The 20,987-nt window shown below is 41.8% G+C and overlaps 2 protein-coding genes across 2 annotated transcripts; one reads left to right on the forward strand and one right to left on the reverse strand.

Moving 5' to 3' along the window:
* Positions 1-8,021: 8,021 nt before the first annotated feature.
* On the forward strand, positions 8,022-9,259 carry LOC311149928 (iroquois-class homeodomain protein irx-1-B-like; the record flags this gene model as incomplete). The annotated part of the gene is made up of 2 exons (XM_084187156.1): positions 8,022-8,237; positions 8,474-9,259. The coding sequence occupies 2 exons, from the start codon at positions 8,022-8,024 to the stop codon at positions 9,257-9,259; spliced, it is 1,002 nt and encodes a 333-aa protein (XP_084043282.1).
* A 1,281-nt stretch (positions 9,260-10,540) lies between these two features.
* On the reverse strand, positions 10,541-20,319 carry LOC311149987 (tumor necrosis factor receptor superfamily member 5-like). The gene is made up of 9 exons (XM_084187216.1): positions 20,201-20,319; positions 15,881-15,959; positions 15,616-15,741; positions 14,680-14,826; positions 14,408-14,501; positions 14,227-14,285; positions 13,466-13,555; positions 13,350-13,381; positions 10,541-13,248 (listed from the first exon to the last, which is right to left on the reverse strand). Exons 1-9 carry the CDS (start codon positions 20,228-20,230, stop codon positions 12,961-12,963), a joined length of 945 nt encoding a protein of 314 aa, XP_084043342.1. The 5' UTR covers positions 20,231-20,319; the 3' UTR covers positions 10,541-12,960.
* Positions 20,320-20,987: the final 668 nt, after the last annotated feature.

Genomic DNA, 20,987 nt, shown 5'->3' on the forward strand with positions numbered 1-20,987 from the left:
CTGGTCAGATGAGACTAAAATTGAGCTTTTTGGCCATCAAGGAAAACGCTATGTCTGGCGCAAACCCAACACCTCTCATCACCCCGAGAACAGCATCATGCTGTGGGGATGTTTTTCATCGGCAAGGACTGGGAAACTGGTCAGAATTGAAGGAATGATGGATGGCGCTAAATACAGGGAATTTCTTGAGGGAAACCTGTTTCAGTCTTCCAGAGATTTGAGATTGGGACGGAGGTTCACCTTCCAGCAGGACAATGGCCCTAAGCATACTGCTAAAGCAACACTTGAGTGGTTTAAGGGGAAACATTTAAATGTCTTGGAATGGCCTAGTCAAAGCCCAGACCTCAATCCAATTGAGAATCTGTGGTATGACTTAAAGATTGCTGTACACCAGTGGAACCCATCCAACTTGAAGGAGCTGGAGCATCTTCAAAATGGTAGGCATGTTGGGTAAATCAAATGATACAACCCCCCCCCCCCCCCAAAAAATAAATAAATAAATTCCATGCTGTAAGGCAACAAAATAGGAAAAATGCCAAGGGGGTGAATACTTTCGCAAGCCACTGTATAGTTTTAAAACTTTGATTTATGATTTCTGGTAACAATTGTTTTGGTTCGTTATCAACTAGTTGAGAATGTATTACATTTACATTTTACATTTTAGTCATTTAGCAGACGCTCTTATCCAGAGCGACTTACAGGAGCAATTAGGGTTGAGTGCCTTGCTCAAGGGCACATTTACGTCATTTAGCAGACGCTCTTATCCAAAGCGACTCACCAATTGGTGCGTTCACCCTATAGCCAGTGGGATAACCACTTTACAATTTTGGGGGGGGGTAGAAGGATTACTTTATCCTATCCCAGGTATTCCTTAAAGAGGTGGGGTTTCAAATGCCTCCGGAAGGTGGTGAGTGACTCCGCTGTCCTGGCGTCGTGAGGGAGCTTGTTCCACCATTGGGGTGCCAGAGCAGCGAACAGTTTTGACTGGGCTGAGCGGGAACTATGCTTCCGCAGAGGAAGGGGAGCCAGCAGGCCAGAGGTGGATGAACGCAATGCCCTCGTTTGGGTGTAGGGACTGATCAGAGCCCGAAGGTACAGAGGTGCCGTTCCCCTCACTGCTCCATAGGCAAGCACCATGGTCTTGTAGCGGATGCGAGCTTCAACTGGAAGCCAGTGGAGTGAGCGGAGGAGGGGGGTGACGTGAGAGAACTTGGGAAGGTTGAACACCAGACGGGCTGCGGCATTCTGGATGAGTTGTAGGGGTTTAATGGCACAGGCAGGGAGGCCAGCCAACAGCGAGTTGCAGTAGTCCAGACGGGAGATGACAAGTGCCTGGATTAGGACCTGTGCCGCTTCCTGTGTAAGGCAGGGTCGTACTCTCCGAATGTTGTAGAGCATGAACCTGCAGGAGCGGGTCACCGCCTTGATGTTGGCGGAGAACGACAGGGTGTTGTCCAGGGTCACGCCTAGGCTCTTCGCACTCTGGGAGGAGGACACAGCGGAGTTGTCAACCGTGATGGCGAGATCATGGAACGGGCAGTCCTTCCCCGGGAGGAAGAGCAGCTCCGTCTTGCCAGGGTTCAGCTTGAGGTGGTGATCCGTCATCCATACTGATATGTCTGCCAGACATGCAGAGATGCGATTCGCCACCTGGTTATCAGAAGGGGGAAAGGAGAAGATTAGTTGTGTATCGTCAGCGTAGCAATGATAGGAGAGGCCATGAGAGGATATGACAGAGCCAAGTGACTTGGTGTATAGGGAGAAAAGGAGAGGGCCTAGAACTGAGCCCTGGGGGACACCAGTGGTGAGAGCACGTGGTGCGGAGACAGCTTCTCGCCACGCCACTTGGTAGGAGCGACCGGTCAGGTAGGACGCAATCCAGGAGTGAGCCGCGCCGGAGATGCCCAGCTCGGAGAGGGTGGAGAGGAGGATCTGATGGTTCACAGTATCAAAGGCAGCAGACAGGTCTAGAAGGACAAGAGCAGAGGAGAGAGAGTTAGCTTTAGCAGTGCGGAGAGCCTCCGTGACACAGAGAAGAGCAGTCTCAGTTGAATGACCAGTCCTGAAACCTGACTGGTTTGGATCAAGAAGGTCATTCTGAGAGAGATAGCAAGAGAGTTGGCTAAAGACGGCACGCTCAATAGTTTTGGAAAGAAAAGAAAGAAGGGATACTGGTCTGTAGTTGTTGACATCAGTGGGATCGAGTGTTGGTTTCTTGAGAAGGGGAGCAACTCTCGCTCTCTTGAAGACGGAAGGGACATGGCCAGCGGTCAAGGATGAGTTGATCAGCGAGGTGAGGTAGGGGAGAAGGTCACCGGAGATGGTCTGGAGAAGAGAGGAGGGGATGGGGTCAAGCGGGCAGGTTGTTGGGCGGCCTGCAGTCACAAGTCGCAGGATTTTATCTGGAGAGAGAGGGGAGAAAGAAGTCAAAGCATAGGGTAGGGCAGTGTGAGTAGGACCAGCAGTGTCATTAGACTTAACAAACGAGGATCGAATGTCGTCAACCTTCTTTTCAAAGTGGTTGACGAAGTCATCCACAGAGAGAGAGGGGGGGGGGGAGGATTCAGGAGGGAGGAAAATGTGGCAAAGAGCTTCCTAGGGTTAGAGGCAGATGCTTGGAATTTAGAGTGGTAGAAAGTGGCCTTAGCAGCAGAAACAGATGAAGAAAATGTAGAGAGGAGGGAGTGAAAAGATGCCAGGTCGGCAGGGAGTTTAGTTTTCTTCCATTTCCGCTCCGCTGCCCGGAGCTCTGTTCTGTGAGCTCGCAATGAGTCATCAAGCCACGGAGCTGGAGGGGAGGACCGAGCCGGCCGGGAGGATAGGGGACACAGAGAGTCAAAGGATGCAGAAAGGGAGGAGAGGAGGGTTGAGGAGGCAGAATCAGGAGATTGGAGGGAGAAGGATTGAGCAGAGGGAAGAGATGATAGGATGGAAGAGGAGAGAGTAGTGGGAGAGAGAGAGCGAAGGATGCGGCGGCGCATTACCATCTGTGTAGGGGCAGAGTGAGTAGTGTGGGAGGAGAGCGAGAGAGAAAAGGAAACAAAGTAGTGGTCGGAGACATGGAGGGGAGTTGCAGTGAGATTAGTAGAAGAGCAGCATCTAGTAAAGATGAGGTCAAGCGTATTGCCTGCCTTGTGAGTAGGGGGGGACGGTGAGAGGGTGAGGTCAAAAGAGGAGAGAAGTGGAAAGAAGGAGGCAGAGAGAAATGAGTCAAATGTGGACATAGGGAGGTTGAAATCCCCCAAAACTGTGAGGGGTGAGCCATCCTCAGGAAAGGAACTTATCAAGGCGTCAAGCTCATTGATGAACTCTCCAAGGGAACCTGGAGGGCGATAGATGACAAGGATATTAAGCTTAAATGGGCTAGTGACTGTGACAGCATGGAATTCAAATGAGGAGATAGACAGATGGGTTAGGGGAAAAATTGAGAATGTCCACTTGGGAGAGATGAGGATTCCTGTGCCACCACCCCTCTGACCAGATGCTCTCGGGGTATGCAAGAACACATGGTCAGATGAGGAGGGAGCAGTAGGAGTAGCAGTGTTTTCAGTGGTAATCCATGTTTCCGTCAGCGCCAGGAAGTCGAGGGACTGGAGATTAGCATAGGCTGGGATGAAGTCAGCTTTGTTGGCAGCAGAACGGCAGTTCCAGAGGCTGCCTGAGACCTGGAACTCCAGGTGTGGGGTGCGTGCAGGGACCACCAGGTTAGAGAGGCAGCAGCCACGCGGTGTGGGGCGTTTGTGTAGCCTGTGCGGAGAGGAGAGAACAGGGATAGGCAGAGGCATAGTTGACAGGCTGCAACAGATGGCTACTATAATGCAGAGGAGATCGGGATGAAATGAACTGAACATCAGGGAAAGGAGAGAGCAGGCCTCCCTCACCAAAAAATAAATAAATATATAACTCTCCCAACTTCCACCTCAGAAACTATAATTGTTTCACTGAACCACCCGAATAAAACTCTCCCAACTTCCACTTTAGAAATTAGAATTGTTGTAAGCTACAGCAGACTGTTATCAGTAGCTGTAATTAAGTACAGCAGCTACCAACCACCTAACGTTAATGCCTCGGATGAGGTTAGAAAAACAGCTGAATGGTAGCAGCTAGCTGGCTCAATCACAGGTACTCTCAAGCATGAAATAACATTGGAAACAGCTAACCACAGTTGCTAAAAGTTACCGGTAGCTACCCTCTAGCTAGCTAGCTTTGTTGGTCCAGGTAGTGGGTAAGCTAGCCTCGTGCTTCGCCTGGGCTCCGCCGAATAAAATCCTTACCTACAATAATTACCTACAATAATAACCTACAATAACTACCGGAGTAAGCTACCTATAATACCAAACTACAATACCTACCTACAATCTAAATACATGGTTTAAGCTTATCTCAACACCATATAAGAAGCCAAGCTTACCTTTCATAACGCAGCAATGATTAAACGTTGGGTAGCTAGCACAAAGATATTGTATTTAGCTACCACAGCCTGCTGGTAGTGTTGGCTAGCTAGCAATGGCTACTGTGTTGACTTTGTTTGAAAAACGGCGTCGCTGTGAGCGAATGTAGCTGGCTAAAAGGATATTGTTTTTAGTTGCTATCGTTGCTAATAGCTACTCGCCAGCTAATCCAGGAGGTGAGTTAGCTAGCTAGCTTCGTGCTACATCCGGCACAGCCGAATACAAAAGTAACCTACAATAACTACACAACAGCTACCCGCAACAGCCCACGATGCCTACCTATACTGCTTAATAATATACAGCCCACGATGCCTACCTATAGTACCTAACTACAATCTAAATACATAGTTTAAGCCTTACTCGACAAAGCCCAAGCTATGTATAAAGCCAAACTGGCAGACTGCAATCAGTAGCCGAAATTAGGTACAGCAGCTACCGACCACCTAACGTTAATGACAATGAGGTTAGAAAAGAAAAAAAATCGAAACTAGATGTTTAACTGACGTCTGTACCAGTGGGAATACTCTCCTAGCATCACTGGTGTTGAGAGAAAAACACACGGCTGCCAGAGACCAATATATAATAGTCATCCTGCTATATGAGGATTTTTCCATGTCATGAGTTGACATTCACTTAATTTCCTGGAAATGGAACAGAATGGACCTGGAATGGGCATGTTGATACATTGACTTGTTTCATTGAGTCAGATTTAAAGAGGAAGTGTATCTTGCCTCCTATGATTACGTTATATTAGCAGTGATTAGTTCTGTATTTGGGTGAATTATATTAAAATAAGCTTTTTAGAAATGTATTCCATTCCCTCTTTATGCCAAATATCCAGATTTACTCTCTGCTTACCACTTTCCCTCTCTATTAGGAGAAGTACAGGTATCTGGTTGGGGTTAAAAAAAACTAACAAGGACTAGGTGTTGAATACTCTGTAGATTCCCTTTAAGCTATTGTTGTGTTGTTCACACCTTCTCGTGAGCTATTCTATTGACATACTGTACTTAGGCCTTTTGTTGTGTCAGCTCAGCGGCAGGTGATGACCAGTAATTGAAGTCACACCTAAGCCCATTGTTGTTAGTAGCTCATTAGGACTCACGCTGTTGTCATGGTCCTGGATCTTCTCATCAGTCAGAGGCCCTCTGTTTGACTATAGTGGGGCACAGATATAGAATACAGTATGAGAATGGGAAATGAAAGGCATCATTGAGGCTTCCAGTCGATCCATCTATGATGGACTAAAGTAGGCCTACTTGTCTTGTCTAAAAGGGGGTTTTCCTAGAGGACAGAGGAAACTTTTCCATTCACCTTATCTTAAGACCAGCCAAATCGTGCATGTGCTGGCCATATAACACTCACGAGAGACTATCATTCATCTTATCTTGTATACTGTATCTCAAAGGGAACTGAGGACAGTCCACCTCCATTTGGCCACTTTTCTGGGCAAACGAAGGACATCCTGAGAGCAAACATATGCAACCTGTCAGAACAAGACCAACACCTGCATTGTCGCTGACATGCGAAAGAGGAAAATAATTGAAAGGACAGTCTACAAGTCAGACAAAAGCAATTGCCCTGAGCGGTTTGTGTCTTGAGACATACTGATGGCATTAGCTAAGCCTCTGACTTTTTACTCTCCAGTCAACTCATTGTACCAGTTGTACAAATTTGCTCTAGGCCCGAGGGACTTTGCCCAAATACCCCCTCTCCCCTCTATTTCTTCCCATTGTTTATCTCTCTCCATCTACCTAATGCACAACACACACAGACAGAAAGAAACAAACATTTTTATAACAAAATCTGTGGATTAGGCCTTTTGAATAACCACAATGTTCAGCATAATGTGAACATTTACATCAAGATAATGTAGGACATTAATTATGCTAATAACAGATGAATAGCAGATGCTAGTCTTCTGTTATAAATGGATCTTACTTCAATTACATTATTTCGATACATTTGTTTTAACAAATAAATCAATAAAGATATGTAGGCTATACTTTGTTTTATATATATATATATATATATATATATATATATATATATTACACTTTTATGCAAACATGGCAACATTTTATTCACTGATATGTTAATACTTATATTTAACAATTCACCCTTTTAGAAATTATCCAGAAATACCTATAGTGCGCTCAAAAGCTGTAAAAACTTATCCTTCAACTAATGTCCTTTTGTAGAACATAAAAGGGCAGAGTGGAATAAGAATTATTCTTCTTCTCGTATCTTCAACAATCACTCAACCTTCCCGCATCACCATTTGTTATCTCATAATTATCATATACATTAGTCAACACCTGTTTCACTTAACCGCTTTTAATTAGCCCCATTGAAACGATATGCTGAAGCCACAACAAAACTATCCGACATGTAAAGGGTAGTTTGTTATGGTTCAATCACAATAAATTAACAAAAATGTTCTGAGGCAGGTAAACCCATTGACCAATTCACACCCAAAGAATAAGCCTACATTTGTTCATTAGGAATAGTAAATAAAGTCAATTGGTATCTAACTAAATGTGAGAGATGGTTTCCGATTTTATATTAATTTAATAGCTTAAGATAGACTTGTGGAATATCAGCATAAAGCCTACATTTTTTGTTTCAGTTGTTGAGGGACATTTAGTATAAGCTACAAAAACCAATAGCTTAATTCAAGAGAGAAATATTAGATGAAACCTCAGACAAATCCAAATAACAATATATTAAAGACATGACAGTTTCAGTCAATAGTCATGGAAAAAAACCTGAAAATCTGTTAACATCATTAGACTAATTCAGTTGGCTAATTCAATTCACAGCTATATGTTCAGACGTCAATTTCCAACAGAGGTCTGTCTGATCGTCAGACAAGATAGGCTACGTTAAGGTCTGCCTGGTGTTAATCTTATTCACGTAATTTTCTTATCAAATTCGATGGGAAACTTGATAGGTTATATAGGTTATGCATAAAACAGTCTATTTAATATGAATTATGAGTTTAAAACAGTTTCATTCTTTTTAGAAAATGTGTTTATTCTTTGCCTGTAATACACTTAATTTTGTTTGATTTTTTATAATGTAGGTATAAGTAAAGAGGTGAAATGATTACGATTGATTGGGCGTTGATAAAGCTGAGAAATAAAAGGTGGAATTTTGGCTAATTTCAGGTGACCCATAAATTAATAGTTTGGAATTGTTCCATTATTAAGTTTATCGATCGTGTTGTGACAAAAAATAGTAAGTCAATTATGAGAAATAGTTAGCTAGATCTATATCCTCAGCATCAGAATCAAAATGGTGAATTTCAAATGAAGTTTAATTATTCGTCTCTCACCATAGAAATGCTTGGTTCGAGATAAGTATCACGTAGGCTATTTAGCGCCTTTAAGAAACCGTTAAAAGGAACAGCGGAGTTCTCCTTTGATGGGATTTGGTCCGAGTGAAAGCGAGTCTTTTGAACTCGTCAGTTGCCGCGGCTAAGGAACGCCCATAACTTCACAGGGGTATATTAAGAGTTCGCGAGGGTGCACATACTGTCATTCAAAATCTGATAGTCAGGACGTAAGGATGCCTGCATCACAAACTGGATTTGGCAACTTCTTCTTTGACAGAAACGTCAACATGCCCCCTGGATATCAGATACCGGCTTTGGGATGTCCACCCGGGGTACAACAGCAACAAGCCCCTCATCTTGCAGCTATGGCTGGGGTCCCTTTGGCATATTCAGGACTGCAGGGATACAACTTTATCCCATATCCACACTACAGACACATTGCGCACATCGTAAGTTACTTGAGAACAGCCTATGCTTCTAATGGATAATTCATTACATGTACAGTTAATGTTGTAATCTGAATGACTAATATTTCAGTATTAGATAAAACAGAACGTATAACTATGCTTGATGCTTGCATTTCTCGCCAATAAAATGTCATGCGTAATTACGCACTTGACAAATCAGTATGGCCGGTTACGCAGAAGTTTAAACGTTGTGTTTAATAACTCTCTTGTGTTTTCAGAACAACTCCTTCGACCTGAAAACTGTCTCTCCGTATTATCAAGCGCTTCTCGGCCGAGGAGGGCCGTTCTACCCGCAATACCGACCAGGCGCAACCGATGACCCAAGCAGAGTCGCCAAGGTGGCTACGCGGGAAAGCACCAGCGCGCTCAAGGCCTGGTTGAATGAGCATCTCAAGAACCCATATCCCACGAAGGGCGAGAAGATCATGCTTGCCATCGTAACCAAGATGAGCCTCACGCAGGTGTCAACTTGGTTTGCCAACGCCAGGCGACGACTGAAGAAGGAGAATAGGGTGAGCTGGGCGTTCAAGGGGAAATCTGACGAGGAGGAGGGCGAAAGCGACGAGGAGGAGGGTGATGGCTCTCTGCAGAAAAGCGCTTTGAATGATGAAGAAGAAATAGATCCTCAAACCGTCGATAACAAGGTGGAGGATATTGGACATAGAGTGGACAACTCAACGCCAGAGTTGGTGGATGCACGCCTGGTGAAACAATCAAGCGATGACCATAGAGACAGCACGCGCGCTCACGGGGAAAATTATGTCGAAAAGAGTGACACGGAACGCACATCATCCCCATCTCCTATAGGATGTAAGGACAACGTTGAGTGTCAAAAGCCCAAAATATGGTCTTTGGCGGAAACCGCGACCTCGGAAACGGTGAAAAAGCCCCACCAGGACAATGCGTGTCATCCCAGGAGCACAGAAGTTGGCAAATTCTGGTCAGATTGGGCATCAAGGAACAGACTGTATATTCCCAGATATACTGCTCACGATATTCTTTAACGAATCATTTACAATTTTAAATGACCAAAAACACGTTTACATCTTTTGCACTTTAAAATGCCAAACTCCAGGGATTGGAACAGGCTTAATTTTTTGCTGGGCAGGCCTATATGTTATTAGGCTTCTTGTAAGACCGAAGACTCTTAAAGAGATATGTTTTGTGTACATAAGTGTATATGTATTTACGATTAACAATCTGTACATTATAATTTCATTTGTCTTATCATTAACATTTATTTTGGTAAAATAAAATCCCTCAAAATATGAAATGGAATTGTCATGTGTTGATCATTCACCAGTTCTTACTGTTTTTGGGGCAAGGTCTGGCAAGGCCACAATCGAACATTTAAATTTAGCTTTCCAAACTTATTCTGGTAGTTTATTACGATTTTTATCCAAGCATATTGCCTAATACCTGACTGTTTGGAAAGATTTAACAGATCTGCTTGATATGCAAATTAAATATTCGTTATCTAAACCCCAATCCTCCAGTTTATACAGAATAAATGTTGTTGAGTAAATCAAGGATGAAAATGAATCGTGGCCCATGGTGACATGTTCACTGACTGAATTATTCCTTTTATCAGTTTAAATTATTTAAATTAATTAATAGTAAAGTAGTTGGTCATCTCATTGTTGGGCCATGCAGGGTGATAATCACACTTTGATGGAACATAGACCAAACGAGGAAACTGCATAGGGGTGATTTCCAAATTCAGACAGGAGTTGAATAATAACATTTAAAAATGGAACACAGTAGAACTGCAGATGAGTATAAACAGATTGATCCTACAATTCAACTTGAGGTGTCCAGTATGGGGAGTAGGCCTGCTAACCAAAACCAGTTCAGTGTTCTGCATCTCCTAACCACATGGAGAGAGAGATTGTGTGTGTGTAGGAGATAAACTGACATAATCAGACAACAGGAGATCATACCTACAGGGTCTGATGGGTGAGATTCAGTTAGGGGGAGATGAGTGGGGGGTGAAAGACTAGAAGACCTCTCCCTTGCCAATCACCCAAGTTTCCATGTAAAGGGCTGTACCTCCACTAATCCAGGGATAATGAGAAAACCCCTAAGAGGAAACCTGGGTGATTGGCCTGAAATGCACCATCTTGCACCATCTCCCCTTCTTCATCCCACCTCGAGACACACACATCCAGTCCACTGGAAACACAGAGGGTTGATTGGTCCCCCGTTTTACAGGTGGCCCAAAGGATCATAATCCTAGACTATATAGGGTGTGATCCCTCAGAACGGAGACAAAACAGGACCCAATCTATCACAAACTAGTTGACATATTTAATTCAAATCTCTTTGCATTAAAACAAGTACAGCATTGATTAATCCAAGCACACTCTATACTTTTAAAACAGTCTAATACATTGCTGGTTATCTTTTTTAATTGTTAAAATACCCAAGCTACATGGAACATTTTAATTTATAGTTTTAATTGTGACAGAATTAACTTGTTTACAGCATCAAAAAAGGTAAAGCTAATATGTATATTTATGAGTATCCTTCTGTTCTGGCCTCCCAAGATCATGACATTTCCACAAAAGTATGACAGAGCCACCAGTAGTGTAAAGTATAAAAACAATTATTTGGGGGGTATCTGTACTTTACTATTTATATTTTTTGACAACTTTCACTTCACTACATTCTTAAAGAAAACAATGTACTTTTTACTCCATACATTTTCCCTGACACCCACATTTTGAATGCTTAGCAGGACAGGAAAATTGTCATTCACACACTTCTCAAGAGAACATCCCTGGTCATCCCTACTGCCTCTGATCTGGTGGACTCACTAAACACAAATGCTTCTTTTGAAAATTATGTCTGAGTGTTGGAGTGTGCCCCTGGCTATCGATAAATTAAAAAAAAAACAAGAAAATTGTACCATCTGGTTTGCTAAATATAAGACATTTGAAATGATCTATATTTTTACTTTTACTTTAAGTATATTTTTGCAATTACATTTACTTTTGATTTTTAAGTATATTTAAAACCAAATACTTTTAGACTTTTACTCAAGTAGTATTTTACTGGGTGACCTTCACTTTTACTTGAGTCATATTGTATTAAGGTATCATACTTTTACTCAAGTATGACAATAGGGTACTTTTTCCTCCACTGGGAGCCACCAGAGGGTGAAGTCCACCCCCTGACTGATGCTGAAATCTCAAGGTTCTAGTCAGCGCCATCTAGTGAAGCACTACCTCCCCCTTGTGGAAAATCTGAGTACCTGCTACTGACCCAAAAATGTAAAAGTATTGTATTACATTTACATTTTAGTCATTTAGCAGACGCTCTTATCCAGAGCGACTTACAGTTAGTGAATACATATTTTTTTATACTGGCCCCCCGTGGGAATCGAACCCACAACCCTGGCGTTGCAAACTCTATCAACTGAGCTACATCCCTGCCGGCCATTCCCTCCCCTACCCTGGACAACGCTGGGCCAATTGTGCGCCGCCCATGAGTCTCCCGGTCGCGGCCGGCTGCGACAGAGCCTGGATTCGAACCAGGATCTCTAGTGGCACAGTTAGCACTGCGATGCAGTGCCTTAGACCACTGCGCCACTTAGACCACTGCGCCACTCAGGATGATAAAAGGCCAGGTACTGTGTGCTCCAACAATATTATAACCTATACTTTATAAATGTAACTTCAATTGAAAGTGACACAAAAAATTATCTTGATTTTAAATGATAATTTTGAATAAAAAACAAAACAACAAAACAGAAAGATATAATAAAAAAGGCATTCTCTAGTGTGTTTATGAACATCTTCAATAACAGAATACAGCAACCAATAAATTTACAACAGTTTACAATGTACAGAATATTCAACCATATTAATAATTGTTGCCCATGTGAAGAAGTTAGGATAGCAAGCATTTTAGCTAGGTAGCCTATGAAAATAAAAACTAAAAGCGTACTGTATGACAAAGCCATAGACCGTTTTGCCAACATGAAAGAGAGGAGGATGGCTTTGGCGTTCAACTAGTCTACAATTAGGGTGAGTTAACTTTTTTTTTTACTTGCGCAAGCACACACACACACAGCAAGACAGAAATCGGTACCATGGACAGCCACATTATATTTAGCAACATTGATTGGACTAAAATGTTTTTGGTATCTTTAAGTTTGTTTTCAGTGTATTAAACTAAGCATTTATATCCTTGTTGATTTGATGATGTTTAAATGTTTAAGTTGAAATGGTGCTGGAACAGCGGAGGCAGTGCTCCTGTTGTCTTTGTGCTGACTTGTGGTAATTACGTGGTTCTAAATCAGTAGTTGTTTACTAAACTGTCGAAAACATTAACATTGCACATACATAACTTCGTTATGTGCAATTTTTTCATTGTGGACCTCATTGGACAGATGTTGCACTCCGGTTTTGTGATTAAACAAATGTATGTGCAATGGAATTTATTCCACCACTGTGTGACTGTTGTCTTTTTGTTGTCACAGCCTTACTGTATATCATGGTGGTGTATGAACAAATGGGTTATAGAGCAAACAACGCAATTATCACAACATAGGTTGTAATATGACTTTTTTACTGTCTTGGCTTCCCCAGTGATTTTCCAACACACTGCTACTGTATTAATGCTCAACCTGGCTGTTGTTTATCATGTTAAGCAATAGGTGAAGCCAGGTGGTCATGTGATCTAAAGCCGTATACAAAAGTCACTAGTAATCTTGTGGAACAGAAGTATGGTGTGCTTTACCCTCCTCCTGCGCCACCAAATGTCCATTTTCTGTCATGTCGTTAGCTTCGGCATAAGACCCGATTTCACTCTCCTCTGGTATTTGAGTAAATTGTAATGGTGGGGATTGTGTTGATGGTGGCTCTCCAAGGAGCATATGTTGAAGTTGTTCCTTCCCCTCTTCAGGTCCTTCCGCGTTTCCCTCTTCTGCATTTCGATCTGCTGTAGCCCTCTTAGTTCCCCTCTTAAGATTAAAATCCATACAGGATTCCTATGGTGAATGACACAATACATCTGTGAATTAGTGTCTAAATATAACAGAATAGCAGTATTACTGTCATGGCTGGTACAAAAGGTATATAGAGAACGTACATTTGCTTTCTTGAAGGCCTCTCCGAGTTGACCTAGAACAAAATAAAAATATGATTACTCAAAGATTCCAATGTAAAGTTATCACTCAAATAACATAATACATTAGTGTTAAATACCTTTAAATTTGCACACGACAATGGCCAAAACCAAAGCAGCTAGGGCAATTACAATTGCTGCTATTGCTCCAGAGGACATGGATCCTGGTACTGTAAAGTAAATCAAAAGAACATGACAAACAATTCAACCAACTATTGTTAACCAACCAACCGTAGCCTACGGCCTGTGTCCCTTAGACTAGTGTCGACAGACGTACTACACAGGCTACTGTTAGCCTCCCTACTACAGGCTACTGTTAGCCGCCCTACTACAGGCTACTGTTAGCCACCCTACTACAGGCTACTGTTAGCCTCCCTACTACAGGCTACTGTTAGCCACCCTACTACAGGCTATTGTTAGCCACCCTACTACAGGCTATTGTTAGCCTCCCTACTACAGGCTATTGTTAGCCTCCCTACTACAGGCTACTGTTAGCCTCCCTACTACAGGCTATTGTTAGCCTCCCTACTACAGGCTACTGTTAGCCTCCCTACTACAGGCTACTGTTAGCCTCCCTACTACAGACTACTGTAATACTGAGAAAACACTCCCACAGTCCCACCACAAGTTTCGGTTTATGCTGTGATTTCGAAACCCAGATAAACAGTCCCCTCCTACCATGTAGCACAATTCAAGTGAATGAGTTACAGTGAGGAAGTGATGGTCAACTGACAATGAAGGAATACATTGTATAGTTCACCAATTCAATATAGTAGAATGGAAATGTTGTGATATGTGTAATTTGTGTTGCGTTCAACGTGTGGACCCTTTCAGTACTTACCACAGACCGTGTCTGAGGTGGCTGTCCCTTGGGCTTCAGTGTTGAATCCAGACTTACAACTGAAAACATAATTTGGGATCAAACAAACCAACATTATTATGTGTATGATGGCTGCTGTTTCATTTACAGTATGATAACATACACATCAAATGTTTTATGGTACAAGGATCAAACTACTCACACTGTCCATAGCTTGCACATGCTCTCTGCAGAGCTGTGACTGGAGAACATGTTTAAAGGACAGGCCTGACACACTGTGTCATGTATGGGGTTACCTGAGAAAATATACAGTATACGGTTAGAGTGACCAATCTAGCCTAACTCTAGCAGCGGAAACAATTTAATAGAATACAACAGAATAGAAACAGAAAAGCCATATTTGAATACATAGTAGGCACACTAGTCTAGAACTCAATCGTTGCTGATAGCATCATGAAAGTGCGTGTTTTCTACCTTTGGAAAGGACCTCTTCTCCAGGTCTGCATTTAGTATGTGGAAAACATGTCAGGCACTCTTCACTGGAACAGTGGTATCCAGTCTTACATTTGCATGGGCTGAGGCTTGTCTTGTTCCTATTGGTACTGTGCTCAAAGTTTTTATCTGTGGCAGGAAGGAGATACAAGTGTTGTGTTTTTACAAAAAGATAAGCCAGATAAACAGTAGGTCCTACATGCATCTGAAATGGCATGCTATTCCTTAGTGCACTACTTTTGACCAGGGCTTTCAGTAATGCAATATATAGGCAAAAGGGTGCCATTTCGGACAGGGGCGTCATGCACCCCAATAATCTGAGGGGGCACAAAGTAAGCAAGGATGGCTGGGGGGTGGTCAGGAGGGGGGGCATTTTTCAAACACCTGAAACAGCTTTGTCCTGCAATCTAGAGCCATAATCATTAATTCTATGTAATAAATATGTCTATTTTTCTGCATATCTAAGCATACCTCTTGAGCTGTCTGTATCCTCCTGACTGGTGGTTCTTTTTTTAAATAAATTAAATATGCTTCTCTGCAGCTCTGCTAAAATCAGGGTAAATGATTGAAAGGATTGTGAGTCTTATTCAGTACATGCTTGCTTTTCTAAAGTCTACCAACCTTGCCAGCAGGCATGCCAGCTAAGATAGCAAAGCTACTCTAACTTGATTGATAGTCTGAAATGGCTTCTTGGTAGCTAGTTATAAGTTTGGGGGATTGGGAACCTAACTGGGCTAGCTAAAGCCAACTTCATAAAATAGCTAAGTGGATAGTAACATTACAGAGAAAAAACTAATTCATTTTTAAATATTTGTTTTACAGGACAAATCTTGCCCCTGTGCACTCTATGGGCATGACGCCTCAGATTACGGACACATACTATGTCTTCAAATACATAAAGATCATCAAAAGTCTCACTTGGGTCGCAGTATGGTTGCAGTTTACAGAGGTTCTTCTCTGTGAATGCATTCTGGTATTCACCCTCTTGGCATGGCATACAATGTGGATCAAGACAACCACTATGGCTGGATAACATCTTGGTGCCTGTTAAGATAATAACGTTTTCTGATTATGAATATTGAGTGTAGATCCTATGGGTATATTGACTCAGTTTCACTCAATGTTTTTTCTAAAGGCTGATAGGAGTACAGATACGTCAAATAATGAATGGTCTCTTCCTTACCTGGCCCACACATATTGCAACACTCACTATTCTTCAAATACTGTGTTTCTGGATCACATGAGGAAACCACGGACAAAACCTGTAAAAAGAAGGTCGAAAAAAAGAGTCCATACAATGATCTATTCTCACCTCTACTGTCGCAAGACCGACCACTAAGATAGGGGTGGAAAGTACCTAAATTCACGCTCTAGTCTAATAGGCTTGTGGCAAGGCCACCACATTTTTGAGATAACCCTACCCGAGGTAGAACCAAATACAAGCATGTTTTTCACATCTCCCATTTATGAAATGGATGGTTGTGAAAAAATAGTTTACTGCAAAATGTTTAAATTGATAGATACAGTGGGGGAAAAAAGTATTTAGTCAGCCACCAATTGTGCAAGTTCTCCCACTTAAAAAGATGAGAGAGGCCTGTAATTTTCATCATAGGTACACGTCAACTATGACAGACAAATTGAGAATTTTTTTCTCCAGAAAATCACATTGTAGGATTTTTAATGAATATATTTGCAAATTATGGTGGAAAATAAGTATTTGGTCACGTACAAACAAGCAAGATTTCTGGCTCTCACAGACCTGTAACTTCTTCTTTAAGAGGCTCCTCTGTCCTCCACTCGTTACCTGTATTAATGGCACCTGTTTGAACTTGTTATCAGTATAAAAGACACCTGTCCACAACCTCAAACAGTCACACTCCAAACTCCACTATGGCCAAGACCAAAGAGCTGTCAAAGGACACCAGAAACAAAATTGTAGACCTGCACCAGGCTGGGAAGACTGAATCTGCAATAGGTAAGCAGCTTGGTTTGAAGAAATCAACTGTGGGAGCAATTATTAGGAAATGGAAGACATACAAGACCACTGATAATCTCCCTCGATTTGGGGCTCCACGCAAGATCTCACCCTGTGGGGTCAAAATGATCACAATAACGGTGAGCAAAAATCCCAGAACCACACGGGGGGACCTAGTGAATGACCTGCAGAGAGCTGGGACCAAAGTAACAAAGCCTACCATCAGTAACACACTACGCCGCCAGGGACTCAAATCCTGCAGTGCCAGACGTGTCCCCCTGCTTAAGCCAGTACATGTCCAGGCCCGTCTGAAGTTTGCTAGAGTGCATTTGGATGATCCAGAAGAGGATTGGGAGAATGTCATATGGTCAGATGAAACCAAAATAGAACTTTTTGGTAAAAACTCAACTCGTCGTGTTTGGAGGACAAAGAATGCTGAGTTGCATCCAAAGAACACCATACCTACTGTGAAGCATGGGGGTGGAAACATCATGCTTTGGGGCTGTTTTTCTGCAAAGGGACCAGGACGACTGATCCGTGTAAAGGAAAGAATGAATGGGGCCATGTATTGTGAGATTTTGAGTGAAAACCTCCTTCCATCAGCAAGGGCATTGAAGATGAAACGTGGCTGGGTCTTTCAGCATGACAATGATCCCAAACACACCGCCCGGGCAACGAAGGAGTGGCTTCGTAAGAAGCATTTCAAGGTCCTGGAGTGGCCTAGCCAGTCTCCAGATCTCAACCCCATAGAAAATCTTTGGAGGGAGTTGAAAGTCTGTGTTGCCCAGCGACAGCCCCAAAACATCACTGCTCTAGAGGAGATCTGCATGGAGGAATGGGCCAAAATACCAGCAACAGTGTGTGAAAACCTTGTGCAGACTTACAGAAAACATTTGACCTGTGTCATTTCCAACAAAGGGTATATAACAAAGTATTGAGAAACTTTTGTTATTGACCAAATACTTATTTTCCACCATAATTTGCAAATAAATTCATTAAAAATCCTACAATGTGATTTTCTGTTTTTTTTTTTTCTCATTTTGTCTGTCATAGTTGACGTGTACCTATGATGAAAATTACAGGCCTCTCTCATCTTTTTAAGTGGGAGAACTTGCACAATTGGTGGCTGACTAAATACTTTTTTCCCCCACTGTATTGTAACACACACCCTAAACTAAAAAAAAGTGCAGAATAATGCCTGACTGGAGTGGGGGGGGGGTTACATAAACTCATGTAACCCAATATTGCAAGCTCTGATATAGCTAAAATGTGGAATACAAGTAGTCAGTTGTCTGCCCTACACACACAACCAAACAACATTAGGATATCTTAATCCATCTTGGAAATATAGACCTGTAAACACAGATACAATAGATAGAAATATCAACTATGAATATTTATGATGAATGTAATTTTTGGGAACTGATTAATAGACAACTTTCCAAGTCATATTTGCTATCATTCAGTGTTGTATGATCCTGCCTGACAAAAACACATACAGTTACAATTGCAATAGTCAGGGGGCCACCACAGATTATTTTTAGGGTCATCCTGGATTTTGCTGCAAATCCAATATGGCGTCCAAAATCCAATATGGCTGCCATAATAACAATTGATGGAGCTCAAATCACCTGTAAATGGAAGGACATCATACAGGTACTGCTGTTAAGTTTGAGAATATAACATCTATTCAATGCAACTTGGTCCAAAGTAACGTTTTGATTTGTGATCACGGATGCTTCTGAAACAAGTATTTTTTGTCATTTTCCGTGACCGGGATTATTATTTTATTTTTTTACAGCTGTCAGGACCTACTGTATCTCCAAACAATTCAGCTGCCAGGACAAAATTCGAAACAACTCAATAGGCTAGTTCAGCTATCTGTCAAGAAATGCACGGGTTGTAACTTGATCCTGGTGTCCTACTATCGACTCGTAGTGCAACCCAATCAGCCACGCAAAATGGTCTTGAGTGGTAACAAATCTGCCCAATTAGCTGATTCGCGTTCCATACACCCACTCGCCCATACTCTGGTCGCCATATTGGGCTGCAGGAGAATCTAAAATCTAAAATATTTTGATTTGTTTAACACTTTTTTGGTTACTACATGATTCCATATGTGTTATTTCAATGTTTTGATGTCTTCACTATTATTCTACAATGTAGAAAATAGTAAAAATAAAGAAAAACCCTTGAATGAGTACGTGTGTCCAAACTTTTGACTGGTACTGTACGTAAATGTGATATCCGTTTTTGTATTTTTTATAAATTTGCTAACTTTTCTAAAAACCTGTTTTTGATTTGTCATTATGGGGTATTGTGTGTAGATGGATGAGGGGGGAAAAACAATTTTATCCATTTTAGAATAAGGCTATAACATAAAATGTGTAAAAAGTAAAGGGGTCTGAATACTTTCCGACTGCACTCTACAGGTGATTAAACCACCATCTAAATGGTATTGTGGCAGCCATTTTGGATTTTGGACACTATCCTTGATTTGGAGCAGAGGAGGCTGGTGGAAGGAGCTATAGGAGGACAGGCTCATTGTAATGGCTGGAAGGGAATAAATGGAACGGTTTCCATATGTTTGATACCGTTCCATTAATTCCATTCCAGCCATTATAATGAGCCCGTCCTCCTATAGCTCCTCCCACCAGCCTCCTCTGATTTGGAGTCAAATCTAACATAATTGCTAGAGGCTGAACATATACAATCTACAGAGGAACAGTTGACTGAAAAGAAATGACTGTTTTCACTGTCTCAGTCCACTTGTTTTCCTTAGAACCGATTAGATTACAATAGCCACAACATCAAAAAACATGTGTAACATGTATTTGTCAGCTACCAAAAAGTAAAGCTTACATTCATCATTCATTTTCATAGTTGATATTTCCACCTATTATTAAGATATGAATAGTAAAGGCCCAGCGCCTTTGTGAAAAAAAATTTGTTCACTTTTTTTATCTTTTTTTTGTAATTAATATTTGATTAAGATTTTTCAGGGGGCGCTGCAGCACCCTCAACACCCATACTTCCCGCAGCTATGGTTACATGAGCTTATGTCGCCCATCCCCCTCCAGCCAGGCATTATTCTGTACGTTTTGAGTTTAGGGGGTATGTCATAATATCTATCAATTTAACCACTTTTGCAGTCAAATAATTTTTCATGACCATCCATTTAATAAATTGGAGAAATTAGAGTCGTGAAAACCTCGGGTTGGGGTATCTCAAAAACTAAAGCCCTTTTTGAGGATTTGTAATATTGCCTATAAACCACATTTCACAAGCCAGTTGCGCAAATGTGTCACATTAGAGCAAGTAAAATAACTAAATATTGCGACATTATAGCTTTAACGGACATATTTTTTATAGAGGCCGTTGCTTCAAAACGACATCGAAAGTGAAAGTGTTGAATGAGCTTTTACGCATTTGGCAACCTTTGTTAAAAACGCATCAATTGTAAAATGAAGTCAAAAGAAACCAAACACTCAACATCAATATAGGCAATTTGTAGCCTAAGCTACTCACCGACATCATACATAAAAGCAGAAGAACCATTTCGATCCTTTTCGTATTAAAACAACCAAGTATTTTTGCAACTCCTCTCCTCTGCTTCTCTCCCACTCAGCAGATAGGCTACTGTGAAAGCCTTCCCACTTAATCTTCCGGTGCTCTGTCGTTCGCTATATAAACGTGGGTGCGGCGTAGCGTTTGGCCGGAGTCTGGATAGTCAGGCAACTGTTGTTTAATCAAGCCCAGTTTAGCTTTGATATTTGTCAGTGAATAGTGAATACTACCAATGTGCTATCCTGAAAATGATTATTGATGGATCTCTTAATAACTAAATAGATTCACTGTTGTTATCGAAGTCAGTCGAAAGGGTAGGTTTAAAAGAGCAAATTAAATGTTACCATACTGTATAAGTCATATCATCAGTGATACTATTTAGGCCTATATAGCATTTGTAAAGTCATCAACAGCTGTTAGGTTTCAATTCAACCCAGGGTTCAACAAAAAAATAGACAATACATATAGGCCTAATGTTAGGGTTTCAACCTTGGTTGATTTCAAATGTAATCTTCAAGTCAATAATAAATATGTTGGATTCATGTCTCCATCTCAACCACCTGGGGGCGGCCTGTCAGGAAGTCCAGGATCCAGTTGCAGAGGGAGGTGTTTAGTCCCAGGGTCCTTAGCTTAGTGATGAGCTTTGTGGGCACTATGGTGTTGAACGCTGAGCTGTAGTCAATGAACAGCATTCTCACATAGGTGTTCATTTTGTCCAGGTGGGAAAGGGCAGTGTGGAGTGCAATTG

This window comes from Coregonus lavaretus, assembly GCF_964263955.1.
Source record: "Coregonus lavaretus genome assembly, chromosome: 22".
NCBI classification, from domain to species: Eukaryota; Metazoa; Chordata; class Actinopteri; order Salmoniformes; family Salmonidae; genus Coregonus; species Coregonus lavaretus.